The 12879-nt window shown below is 44.7% G+C and overlaps 1 protein-coding gene across 2 annotated transcripts in view; it reads left to right on the top strand.

The window, feature by feature from the left end:
• Positions 1-4483: 4483 nt before the first annotated feature.
• FBXW4 (F-box and WD repeat domain containing 4) overlaps positions 4484-12879 on the top strand; it is a 59580-nt gene continuing 51184 nt past the window's right edge. Inside the window, exon 1 of one of the 2 annotated variants that reach the window (XM_059476832.1) lies at positions 4484-4909. In XM_059476832.1, coding sequence (XP_059332815.1) covers positions 4659-4909 — 251 coding nt within the window. In that variant the 5' untranslated portion in view covers positions 4484-4658. The remainder of the gene's footprint in view (positions 4910-12879) is intronic. The other variant, XM_059476831.1, reaches the window with a different exon arrangement.

The raw sequence follows: 12879 nt of genomic DNA, 5'->3' as shown, positions 1-12879 counted from the left end.
GCATTGCATGTGCCTAGCAAGTGGATAATGAAAGTGATCCCCTCAGTTTAGTATCTTTGTCAGCAGAGTGTAGTGAGAAAAGTAAACAAACAGCATCACTGATGACAAACTGACTTATGGAATTGTTTGTTATCATAATTTTCAGCATAATCATGACTAAAGGTCCCAGTCCTGTGGCTGTTAAGAACATTGTAGGGATGGCTGCTAGCTGTGTGCCCACAGTACTCATAAAAACCTTTTTGTAGATGGGTTTTGGAATAGGGTCAATTGAGAATATTTTTAAGGGAAGATTTTTTTCACCTCCCTTTAACAGGACCCATAAGAAACAGCTTCTAATCCTGGTTTCTTCTGGCAAATATTTTATTGGTAAAACCAAATCAATATGTATAATTTGGGAGAAAATTTAAAAGCAGAAAATTTGCCCCCAAATTCAGCATAACCTTTTAATTTTATCCTCTTTAATCCTTTGATAATTTTTGTGCTTCTCCTACAGAAAAGCAATTTTGCTAATCACCTTTGTGCCAATCCCTGCATTCCTGACAATAGCGTGAACAGCTTCCATCAAAGTCTTTGATGTGGGAAAGACACACACACACATATAATCTGAAAACAATTCAGCTCCTTGGTTCTCAATGGTGAGCACTCTGCTTTAATAGAGTGCAAGTTCTGTGGAGGTTTCTAATCCTTTCTGCCAAACAGAAGAGACACAGTCAGGTAGCACACCTTATTCAGAAGTTAAAATAACATGTTACTTGCTCTTAGAGAAAATCAAAACAACTCAAGATCAAAAACAGATTCCGCCAACCCTAACGGGATAGACTTTCTACTCAGATAACTCTTGATCTAAGTGTGTAACAAGTAACCTGCTTTAATCCCTCAAAGCGATGGTGTTACAGATAAGTACTGTAGTAGCAGAGGAGGTGTCTTAAGTTTCAGAAATACACAAAAGCATTGGTTAGAAGGAAAAACAAAACAAAGAGCTGTCCACATGAATGTGTCTTTAGGTGGAAAGGTGTATTTGAGGGCACTGCAAATAATAAAACCCCTTGAAGACAGAAAAAAAAAATGACAGGCAGGTATTCAAATGGTGTTTCTCCAAGCTGGATTTCATTGACTTATGCTGTTAAGGCTTTGCAGATTTAAGCCCCCCGATTCTTAGTTTACAAGCCGTGATCCTGGAATGGTCTGCTACTTCAGCACAGAACCTACCCCCTCTTCCAGAGGTTCAGACTGGTCATGAGCCATGAAAAGGACTGGGATCTTTGTAAGATTTGGGAAAGATACATTATTATGCTTACACTGCGCTGAGCACCTGCTTCAAGTCCTTTACTGGAGTGTGAACAACGCAGTGCAAAATAATCACGCAGTACATACAGTTTTAGGAATGGTTCAGAACCTTCCTTAGTTCTTGCTACTGCAGGCACCTACATAAGCAGCTACTTTGGCATTACTGCAAAGAGTAAGGCTATGGGGTTCTCAGTCTGCAATGCACAGCTTTGTGATAGCTCTGCAGTATCCAAAACCATGCCTGAGAAAGTGTGTGCAAGGGTATGCAGTTGCTGGTATATTTCTCTTAAAAGAGAACCCAGGGAAAGTAATGGATGACATCTGTATTTTGGGCAAAAAATAACTATTGTTACTGTGTTGTAAGACAATTGCCCATACTTGAAAACAATGCCATATTTAAGAGGAATGTAATTTTTTGCTTCATACTGCTCTGTATCCCCTGCTTGGAGCATAGTTGACCTTCTCCAAGATTACTGGGTGTAAGCACCTTTCATCCTAATCAAGTATTTCATAGTTGTTTATACCTTGTGTTACAAACTGGAAGGCACTAAGGCCCCTCTTCTTCACATACACTTGTCCATACCTTGGACCTGGTATCCTAGAGGGTCACACTGCATGTACTTTGCACCCAGGCTCCTTTGGTCTGCACCAAGCAGTTTTCCTTGGTAAAACAGCACAGCCAGAGGCTGGAGACTGTCCACTGGGATTTGGGTGCCACACAGTGCAGGGAAACATGCACTATGCACATGCTGCCTCTGCAGAGTAAGGCTAGAAGAGTCCCCTTGGCCTGTCTTGGTCTGATCTCCTGAGTTAGGACTCTCCAGGTCAATTCCTGGTGAAGTTTTAGCAGTTGTGGTCGAGCCTCTCTCTCTAACGAAAAAAACCTGAAACCAAACCCAACTGGTATTGTTTTTAATAAATCCAGTAATGGTGAATCTACTATAAATCTTGGTAAGTTGTTTCAGCAGTTGATTTTATTCACTACAAAAGCACACCTCATTCACAAATTTGTTTCCCATTACCTTCTCTTCTCTTGATAAGATCAAGAGATCTTATCTCTTTGTCTGTTAAACGGAAGATCCAGATTTTTCTTCCTGTTTCAGTGCTCATAAGGTATGATCTCCTCACACCTTAACCTTCTCTTTAGAAAGCTAAAATAGATTGAGCTCTTTGGGTCTTACTACAAAACATGTTTGACAGTCCTGTAATCATTTTTTACTACTGTTCTTTGAAACCTCTCTAGTTTTTAAACATCCTTCTTGAAGTTTTGTCTGGACAAATTATTTCCAAAACAGTCACAACAGAGTCAAAACCAGAGGTAAAAGAACTCTGAGCTCTTGTTTTTTTTCCCAGGACAGCACTAGCCCTTTGGTCACAGCACAGCAGAAGGAGCTCACGTTCAGCTGATTATTCATCTTAATGAAGTCTTTACGGAATTGCAGCTTTGCAGGATAGAGTTACATCCTTTCAGTGTGACCTACATTCTTTGTTCCTAGATGTGAGACTTTACATTTGGCTTGATTGAAATACATATGATGTGATTATGCCTAAACTTAGGGCTGTGCAGCCATAAGCATCCTTCGCCTCTTGTTCCATGCTTTGTGCCTCCTACAAAGCTTTGCTAAGAAGGATTTCAGTTTTTTTTCAGATTAGTAAATATTATGTTAGTAAATATATTAAATAGTGTGGAGTGCACAAGCAGTTTCTGTGGGATCCTGCTAGAAACAGACCTGCTTGATACTAAGTATGTCTTTACAATAACAATTTCAGACAGAGAAGTCACTCAGCTTTTAATAATTTTAATGTTTCAGAAAATATTGTAGTCTGTTACAAAAAGAACCAAGTTTCATATCATCAGAAAGATATGAAATTGACATAAAACTGCATTCACACAAAGTTTCCATAATCTTAAGCAAAATTTGTTTATTACCTCCCTTTCAGCTGGCTACTTAAGTCCTGTACTAGATGTGCTGTTATTTCACCTGAGCTCAAACTCAGGTTGAGAAATTTTTAATTACTTCAGACATCACTCCTTAAAAATGCTGATAAAAAAATCTGCTGCCTTCTGAAACTTCCTTGACTTCCAGGGTATATTAAAACTCAGTGTAAATGGACCAGAGAGTTCCTTATCCAGCAATTTTGAACCTCTAAAATACGAGGCTTCCAGACCTGTTGATTTACTCATAGGAGTATTTGGGAGCTTCAGATTAGACAGACAAGATGACTTTCTGGAATAGGATGCAAGTACTGTCAAGCAGCCTGTATACTATGGTAACCTCATTATATGCTAAAATTTATTATCCTACTCCACCCTGCAAAATGAGATGTTGATTGTGGTGGTAAGTGATACCCGTTCAAAGCATTCTAGACAGATTATGAACTTCTTATAATTTATCAATTTTTTTTTATTCTGAGGGAGAAATTTCCCCAGCATTTCAGGTTCTGTAGAGTGGAAAGTACTGTAAGAAAGAATAACACAACACTAGACTCATATTTTCCTGCTCCACTGTCGGTGGAGAGCTACTTTGCCATTTTGGACCAGAATCCTGCGTTGTCAGTACTCCAGGCTCCTGTGGATGGCAACAATGACTCAGTTATTATGAACTGCTCTTTCGAGGTGGTGTGCTTGTGTATGTGTACACACACGTGTGAACTATGAGCACTTTTCAGACCCCACCCACTCTGTGGAGCCCTGGAGGGAGGGGGGAATGGACTGCAAGGAAGGGTGCTGGTGAAAAGCCAGCCTTAAATCCATTGTAGCAAGGCCTGCTCTTATGTGGGGAAGACCCTTTCTTTTATGTGTCACAGGAATCTGGGAGTGTTGAAAACTGCTGTGCAGCATCAGATGACCCCTGCCGTCACTTCGTGGGTGACAGGTGCTCCTGACCCTGGTCAAGGATAATTAATGAGCATTAAATCACCTTGCTGTTCACCTTCCTTTGCAGGAGTGCAGCACCTAGCTGGTGTTGCTCCAGGTGGTGAGGCAGATGTTCTGGTTACCTGGGATCGCCATCCCCACCATAATTGTTGACGTTATTAATGAATACTCGGATCAGGTGACGCCGCTAAGCGCAGATCGGAAGATACAGACCCGTGAGCCGTTCGTGGCGTGGCGAGGGGGTGTGGGGGAGGGCGATTGGCATAGGGGGAGTCCCAGCGGCTCCCGTTAATGAATTAATCCGCTAACGAGGGTGGGCTCGGCGGCCCGTGCCCCTCCGGTCCCGCAGCCGCCTCCTCCCCCGGAGGGGGCAGTGACAGGCAGCGGCTTCTGCCCCATGTGACTGGGGAGCGGCTGCCCCGTCCATGGCTGGGCCTCCCCCGGGCAGCAGCAGCTCCGGCTCCCGGGGAGGAGGGGCGGGAGCTGCTGCTCCATGGGGAGGAAGGGGAGCCCCCGATCCCCCCAGGCGGAGGGGGGATCCCGGGCCGCCTCCCCCCCCTCCCCGCTCTGGGCCTTACCTGAGGAGCTGCTGCTCCTCATCTGCTCCTACCTGGACGCGCAGGCCTTGGGCCGCCTGGCCCAGGTCTGCCGCCGCCTGCGCTTCCTCAGCAGCCGCGATGTCCTCTGGAGGCGCATAGCCCGCGGCTGCCTCAACTCCGGCTTCACCCAGCTCGGCACCGATCTGTAAGCGCGGCCTTCCCGGCGGAAGGCGGGGGGCGGCGGCGGCGGCGGCCCGGAAAGGCCGGGGATGCCGCGGCCCAGCCGGTTGCCAGGGCCGCGCTGCGCTCCTGGCGTGGCCGCCGCTGGGCCGCGAGGGGCGGGGGACGCGGGGCCATTCCCGGAGCGCGGTTGCGCCGCCCTTTCCCTGCGCCAGGAGGGGCGGCGAGGGCACGGGAAGGGCCTCCCTGGGAGGGAGCGGCCGATGGCGTACACCAGGGTGGCGGGGCCCGGCCCCGGCGCTGCCCGGAGGGGTTGGGGGAGGCGCCTCTTGTCCCCGCGACGATGGCGGGGACTTCGCGGCGTATCTCACTGTCAGGCCCAGCGGGAGCGCTGGAGCGTGAGGCCCTCTCCACGTCTGGAGAACTCTGTCCAGTTCTGGCCTCCTCCATACAAGACAGGGAGCTATGGGTGAGGGTCCAGCGGGGGCCATGAAGAATGATAAGGGGTCTGGAACATCTCCCCTGTGGGGAGAGACTGTGGGAGTCTGGAGATGACTGAGAAGGATCTCATCAATGCGTAGAAGTATCTCAAAGGCAGGTGCCAGCAACAGGATGAATAGCAATGTCCATAAACTAAAACAAAGTTTCACCTCTGCAGGAGCAAGAACGTTATGCTGAGGAGGGCGTGGAATGTCCCTCTGGAGACATTCAAAACCTACCTGGACTCATGTAACCTGCTCTAGGTCACACTGCCTTGGCAGGGAGGCTGGACTGGATTATATTCAGAAGTCTTTTACAACCTTAATAGTTCTGTGATTTTGTGATCTTCTCAGTCCCCAGAACCCTCCAAACCCTGAGGCTTGGGGGCTTCGGGCTAGGGGAAGTTGAAGCACAAGGAGATGGATGGAGCTGCTGTGTGCAGCTGGCCTGTAGGATCCTGTAGGCCCACACACCCTCCCCACTTCTGAGCAGTGATCCCTGCCATGGTCTTGAAAACACCTCAGAGAAGCTGCAAGGGAGCAAGGCCTGGGACAGCATCCTGGGGAAAGGCTGGAGAGTGGGCTTAGTGAAACACATGTCTTAGGTTCTCACAGAGCAGCTTGCTGGTATAAATGGTGATGGCTGGCACAGACAAAGTGACTCCTGGACTTTTCATGGCTTCTAAGTTTTAAAGTTTTGTGAGTAGGAATTGAGTTTTTTTTTCCTGGAGTCTTTATTTTCCCCCCAGTTCAACAGCACAACACAGGTTAGGAATAAGGTCAAGCCCTCTGGGCTTTGCAGTGTGTATGACACCGTCATCTTCTTAAATGAAGTGCCTCCGGGGCTTGGGCCTTGGCGATGGTTGGTGATGATCCAGAGTTTGCCTTTCTTCTCTCAAATTTGGCTGTGTGCCAAATGCCACTTGGAGGCAACTTCACAAAGTGGGCCTTTCTTCCTCATTTAAGGATTCTAAGAGAAGTTTGTGTTTTTAGGATCTACAAATCTCTTCCTATGGCTTCTCTGTAGCTGCCAGCATGGACATTGTTTGTCATTCAGTGACTCAGTGTTGTTTCCATAAACACTGTGCTGACATGACTCAAAAGAAGGGATGGCAAGTTTTGACCCTTGTTTTGCTGTCTGATGTTGCTGTCTCATCAATGCATAGACTTTAGAGAAACAATTATGGCTTCTGCTGGCAGGAGCAGAACTTTGCTGGTGCTGAAAATCCTTATGTTGGGTTTTCAGGCCAGCACTTCAGCCTGCTTGGTGTGCACAGGTTGGAAGTTAAGCACAGTTCCCTTGGAAGTCAAGAGGAAAAAGCACTGTGGAATGGCTGTGCTTTGGACTCCTGTCTACTGTGATATATGGTTTTGTCTCCTGAGGAAATGAAGTTCTGTATTTTTCATTAAGAATAAGGTGATACTCGGCTCCTTCAGTTGCAGGAGGGATCAGGTGTACAGCAGAGCAGGTGCAGTGTGTGTAAGGACCACCACTTGCCCCTGCAGAGGAATGCAGGTCTATAAACAGCTACAGAAGAGATTTGCTAGGTCAGAGGGTTTCAGAGAAGGGAAGGCTGCTTGAGTTTTGAACTCCCAGGGATTTCAGTGCTGTTAGATTTGCTATGAACAGTTTTTTTTTTTTTTAGTAATTCTAGGATGTACTTTTGTGCTGTGTCCTATTTTCAAGTTTTCCTCAAACAACTCCAGTACTGAGAGCTGCTTTTAGCATTGGTCAGCACTTCCTTGGTCCTGGGGAGTTCAATCATAGGTAACACACTAAGTTACATTACAAGTGGTTGTGAAGAAACCTTGAGATATATCTGGAGGATGATTCCTTTAATTACTTTTAACTTCACAGAAGTCTCAGTATCTCCAGTTCCTTGAAATAGTGTACCAAATCCTATGGAGGATACCTGAAAAACAAACGCTTATTTTCACTGGGTGGAGATCCAGCGTCTGGGGGCAGTTGCAGGAGCTTTACTCCAGTAGGATACAGAGTTTGGCAACAGATACAAAGCAAGGACATGGTGCAGAACCAGGAGGTCTGGATATCTGAACATCTCTAGAAGAACCAGTATGGCTGCATGTGTTGAGTTGTACAGCTGTAAAATTTGTACTTGGCTGAAGAAGAATTTAACAGTCTCTGTGGCAGCTCAAGGGTTTTAACTAGCTAGGTCTCTTCTGTAGCACTTGCTCCTTGTGCATGTCTCCAAGACCAAGAGCCATCTCCCAGATTGCTGCTCGTGCAACTGAGGGAGTAAGGTTTGCAGAGAGATACTGTGCTTTATTTGAATAATCAGTATGAGTTGGGGAGGGAGTTTAGGTAAGCTTCTGGGCACACCATCCTTAATAGCAATTTGAAGTAGGAACCTGGCATATTGCTCGTTGAAGGTTAAATTTGAGCTGAGTAGGTATTCAAGCTAAAATATTACTGTGAAAATAGAACAGTGATGAAGATGTTGGATAGCTGGACCTTCTTGATAACTGTGCTTGCTTAGTGATATGGAATAACTCTTGATTTTGTCAAACTTGGCTTTGACTCACTCAGGAGATGAAGCTTCTATTGCATGTTCTGGCTAATGTTGCATGAGGTGAACACTAGTTTTTTCTTTTGAGTGGTTTTTGTGCAATACTGTGTGCAGTTGAGAAAGCAAAGGCTGGAACCGTTTATGGTTAATATATTTAATGAAATAACATGCATGGTTCTCACATTAGATCTTAAACTGATGGTCCCTGGGAGGCTGGCATAAGTTAAAAACTAGTCTAGGGAGTATTTACAGTTTAAGACAAAAATCCATCTCAGAATAGTTTGATCATTTCTGCTGTTAAGTGGCTTTTGATAAGCCATCTGTTAATGCTGTGTAAATAGCAATAAATTTGAGCCTAAAGGAGATAGTTGTGAAACTTAACTCCTGCCTCCACTTTCCCATTTTTAAAAAGGTGATTAACTTGAAAATGACACTCTTTCTTTAAAATGCTTTTTCTGTTGGGTGTATCTTCAGATAATTGCCACAACAAGGATCAGAAGTAACAAGCTTTATCTTGTAAGTGAAAAAACTTTTTGAACAGTCAGCTTGCTTATAAAACTTCTTTCTGCCAAAATAGGGAAGAGGTAAGATTGATAAGAAGCTGGTTGCGAACTCCTAGCTGTTAGCAGCATGGAAAAGAAAAATAGTAGTATGTGTAAAAACAAAATTACTTAATTCTTAATTTTTTAAATTGTCATCCTGGCTGCATACTTTTAAAAATTGCCAGCTGTGGTTATCTCTGGACACATGCTTGTGCTTAAACGATATTGAATGAAGTTGGTAATGATGTCAAAGGAAGATGTGGAGTTAAGCCCAGACACTAGCTGTTATGCTGAAAGGCATATTCACAATATTGACAATCTCTAATGTTTTCACTTTCTGGTAGATTCAGCCAAATGGGAGCCACAGATGTAAGCCAAGTTAAGTGTTTACGGCATGGATTCAATTGTGCACTTGTAGGAGAAGAAAGAAGTTTGCTTTGAGGGATGCATCTGTACACTTCCTTCCTTTGGCAGAGGGAAACCACAAGGTTCACATCCACCTGGGTCCCTCTGTGTTAGGGATGGTAGGGGCTGAGCTGGAAGAGTTCTTGAAGCACATTCTCAGTGTTAAAAATGTGCAATTTCTGCATTGAATCAGTGGTAACCAAATATCCAATAGAATATTGTGTCACTATTATGGAAGTGCAGAGTGGCTTTACATGATGTGCTTCTTGGGATCTGAACTGTGAGTCTCTCCAGATCAGGTTGTCACTTTTTCTGTATAAATAAGTTAATTTTATGTATAGACTTGTACTGCTACAAGACCTCGTCATGAGGATGGTAAAAGGAGAGTCCTTATGCTAAGATTTTTGCTTTACTCAGTCACAGGAGCAGCTGAAGTAAAAGTTGAGCCACGCCTTCATGATGTGAGGTGAAACTATCACAGAAAAGTTAAGGTTTCACAACACTTTCTGCAGCTAAACTGTAGCTGAGTAATAACACAAAGCCTTTGGGGGTTTTGGTGATACAGTGATATTACAGTTGTGTCCTGTAGTCTGTGTCTGTTTTGCCAGCTGTTGTACAGGCCCAGCAAGAGCAGTCTGCCCTGATGAGCTTGCTGCCTAAATAGCCAGGGTAAACAGGGGCTGGAGGGGAAGGAGAGGCAGGGAGATGTCAACCAAGCTGCCCTCTGTGCAGCAGGTCAGTGTCAGAGCCAGAAATAGCAGAGGGTGCTTTAAGCCTTTATCCAGGGCCTGCTTGCTGGACCACCTTGGACTGCAGAAATTGGAGAGGCAAAGAGCTCATTGTAAGGTGATTCTTTATTTAAGGCATGGAAGAAAGGAGTAAAGTTGCAGCTGGGCTAAACTTATTTCCTCTTTGTTACAAAGGAATTTTAGAGGGCAGGTTAAAAGTTGGAACCTAAATAGTTTGACAATTTGCTCTTTGTGATGTATTAATAGACATCAAAATATAGAAGTGTTCCACTGCACGTTTTCTCTCTGCCTGTCTCCTGTTCTGCCTTGCCCACTAGGATCATGGTGTATTCTCCAGTTCAGAGAAGCAGATTCATTAATGGACAGATTTATCATCTATTAGTATTTAAGAGCTTGTGTAAGCATTTTGGTGAGTTAATAAAAGCTGTCTTTTCTCCAGGTTTTGGAAAAATGTATGTACCTGCAGGAGCAGGAAATGGCCAATCAGTGCAAGTCAAATCCAAATGCAAACTGCAGCCATCATAGGAGACCTCAGCCTTCACCACTGGAGGGGGAGGGAGTGTGAATGCTTGTAAAGCTGCTTCAGTTTCCTTCATCTTTTAAACTTGTTTTAAAAACAAAGTTTTCATTACTTTTAAGACAGAAATGAAGAAGGCAATGAACTGGTGCAGATGATGCAGAGGGGAATACTCTGGGGAGGATATTGCAGTAACAAAAAAGTCTTGGATGAGGGAATGCAGCTCTTGCTTTGTGCTGGAAAAGTCGGTGGTTTTCATAAACCTGTTGTTACATTTATTCTTACTCTGCCTTAAACTGTTAGTGCTGAGCAGGACAGATCTGCCAGGACAGCTCCACAAGCTTGAAACTACTGCTTTTTCTGGGAATGTGAAGTTGTTTGTAAGAGTTCTTTGAGGCCTGCATACCCTTCCTTAAGATCTTTGCTAGTACAAAGAGAAAGAAGAATTTTATGTAGTAGAGGGCTTAAAATATGTGTGCTTTGTTTGTTGCTGTTACCCCTGTTGGACTAGGTATGGGTTATTTCATTCTATCCAAGTACTTCCCTGACAATCTACTCTCTCAAATCAGAATACATTTCTCACTTCTTCAGCAGCTTCAGGTTTTCTCATAATCTTTCCAGGGCAGTGCATTTTAGAAGAAGCCCAGATTTTGTCTCCAAAAAGCCTATGAAACTCTCAGAGAGAGTCCAAATCTTGACAGGAGTTTCTAGCCAACATCCCATTGCAGTCACTTGTAAGGGAGAGGGCATCTGGTGGCAGAGTGGCCTGGCTCAGTCTTGGTGGTGGTGATTTTTTGGGAAGCCTTTGTGAAAGTGTGTGTCCTTGCTGTGTGCACAGAAATTTGTTTGCACCTCTGGGTATTATGACAGCCTCTGCCTTCTTCATGAGGTGACTTTTTCACAAGAGCTGCTTGGTGGAGCAGTTGGCAGCCTGGTAACATCTGAGATGGCACAGACACAGCAGAGGAAGCAAGGAACAGCGAGGAACAGTCAGCAGAGCTCTTTTCCATCTTGGAGTTATTCGAACCCAGGTCCCATAGGGAGAGGGGAGCACAGGGGACAGGCTGAACATGGCAGTAAGCTAAGTAAGGGTCATGTGCTAAAAGAATTCAGTTGGAATTTTTGTCCTGGAAGAGACATTTAGAAAGCCAGCCGACTTGTTGAGGACAGTAACAGGGGCTCCTGACATAAATAGCTTTTCCCTCTCGGCTGGCTGTTGGTGGCCCGTGACTTGTAGCTGCACCAAGACCCTGCCACTCAACAGGTGTGTCCTGACTACACAAATAAGTGCAGTTGGTCATTGTGTTAGCCAGCCTTGCCACAGGGCCAAGGTTGATAGTGGGGCTTAGCCACTGTGACCTGTTTGTTCTCTCTATGACCCTTCCAGTCAGGCCTCAGGCAGGCTGGTGACAGCTTTTATGCAGACAGCAGATTTTGTCCACACAAGAAATTCAGTCCCAGCAGGTCTCTGCAGACTTGCATTTCCAGATGAGCTCTTCAGTACTTAAGATGTAACAAAACATGAAGGACTTTGGTGGGTTAGGGTGCCCCATGCAGCTGGGAAAATACACAGCATGACATGTTGGTGTTATCTTCTGTTATCTTCTGTAACATGGCCTATGTTGTTGCAGGCACCACTGTTTTGGTACATGCTGAAATTGTAGACAGCCAGCAGAAATCTCCCTGGGATGCAGCACAGCACAGAAGCTCTTGCTGTTGCAGAAATACCATTTCTGGTGGAAAAGGACTTTGGATGGGGAGGGGATCATTGAAGGCAAGATATGTTGGAGGTGAAGTTTTAGGAGGTGATTCCTTCACTGCTTTCTTTTGGGGCCCAGGCCAGCACCTGCCTTGGTACCTGAGGTCACCTGGGTCAGTGGTGCTGTGTGGGGACAGTTCCAGTCTCTTACTTCAGCAGCTGGGAAGTGGGCTCCAGAAGGAATATTACATTTCTTTTGGTAACTCTGCCAAGAAAGAGAGGAAATTCATAATTTGAGCAAAATACTTTTAGCTTTTTTTTGTAGAGTGGGGAGAGGTAGGAAGGGGAAAATGAAAAATCCTTTATAATGGGTTGCTTGGGATGATTTTTGTCCTGGAGCTCCCTCTCAGGCTGTAAGAAGTGTTCACCTTCTCTCTCTTAGTATAACCAAGTCTTTGAAAAGGGAGCCTCCATCAGGAGTGCATGCAATTGGAAACATGCATTGGCTCAGGTCATGTATTGCACTATGATTTGGGATCCTGATAGAGTGCTTTTTGGTGGTAATTAAATAATAACAAAGACAGCCTTGTATGTCCTGAGTAATGTAACTTTATCAAATATTGATAAAGTCCTTCTAGGATGCTGGACTGTACCTCAGTTGCTTTCTGATGAAGGCCTGTGTAGGTCCTACTAAAAATAGCAGTCCTTCCTCAGTGAGTCAGCCTTCAGCAGTCTTGAAGTTCACTGTTGGGTGCCTTCTCTGGGAACACAAAAGCTAAGGTCTTGATTTCACAGAGTAGTTAAGCATGTCCTGAATTTTAAGCCTGTGCCTTAGTATTTTTCGGAATTGTATACTAAGAAAGATCACGGTATTCATTGGCCAGTGGATGGTGTTCCCTCCATAGCATTTTATGCAGCATTTGGCTTCATATGGAGGTTTAGTCTCCTGAATCTTTGGATGTTCAACACAGTTGCTGAAGTAAGAGGTACCTAGTTAAGTCAACCACTCGGTGCAGGTGTGTGATGTCTTTTGATTGCCTTGGTCATCGTAGAAAAATTGTTAAAAGTTTGCAAGT

The sequence above is a fragment of the Ammospiza nelsoni genome, chromosome 8 (genome assembly GCF_027579445.1).
Source record: "Ammospiza nelsoni isolate bAmmNel1 chromosome 8, bAmmNel1.pri, whole genome shotgun sequence".
NCBI classification, from domain to species: Eukaryota; Metazoa; Chordata; class Aves; order Passeriformes; family Passerellidae; genus Ammospiza; species Ammospiza nelsoni.
This window is presented reverse-complemented; position numbering and strand designations above follow the sequence as displayed.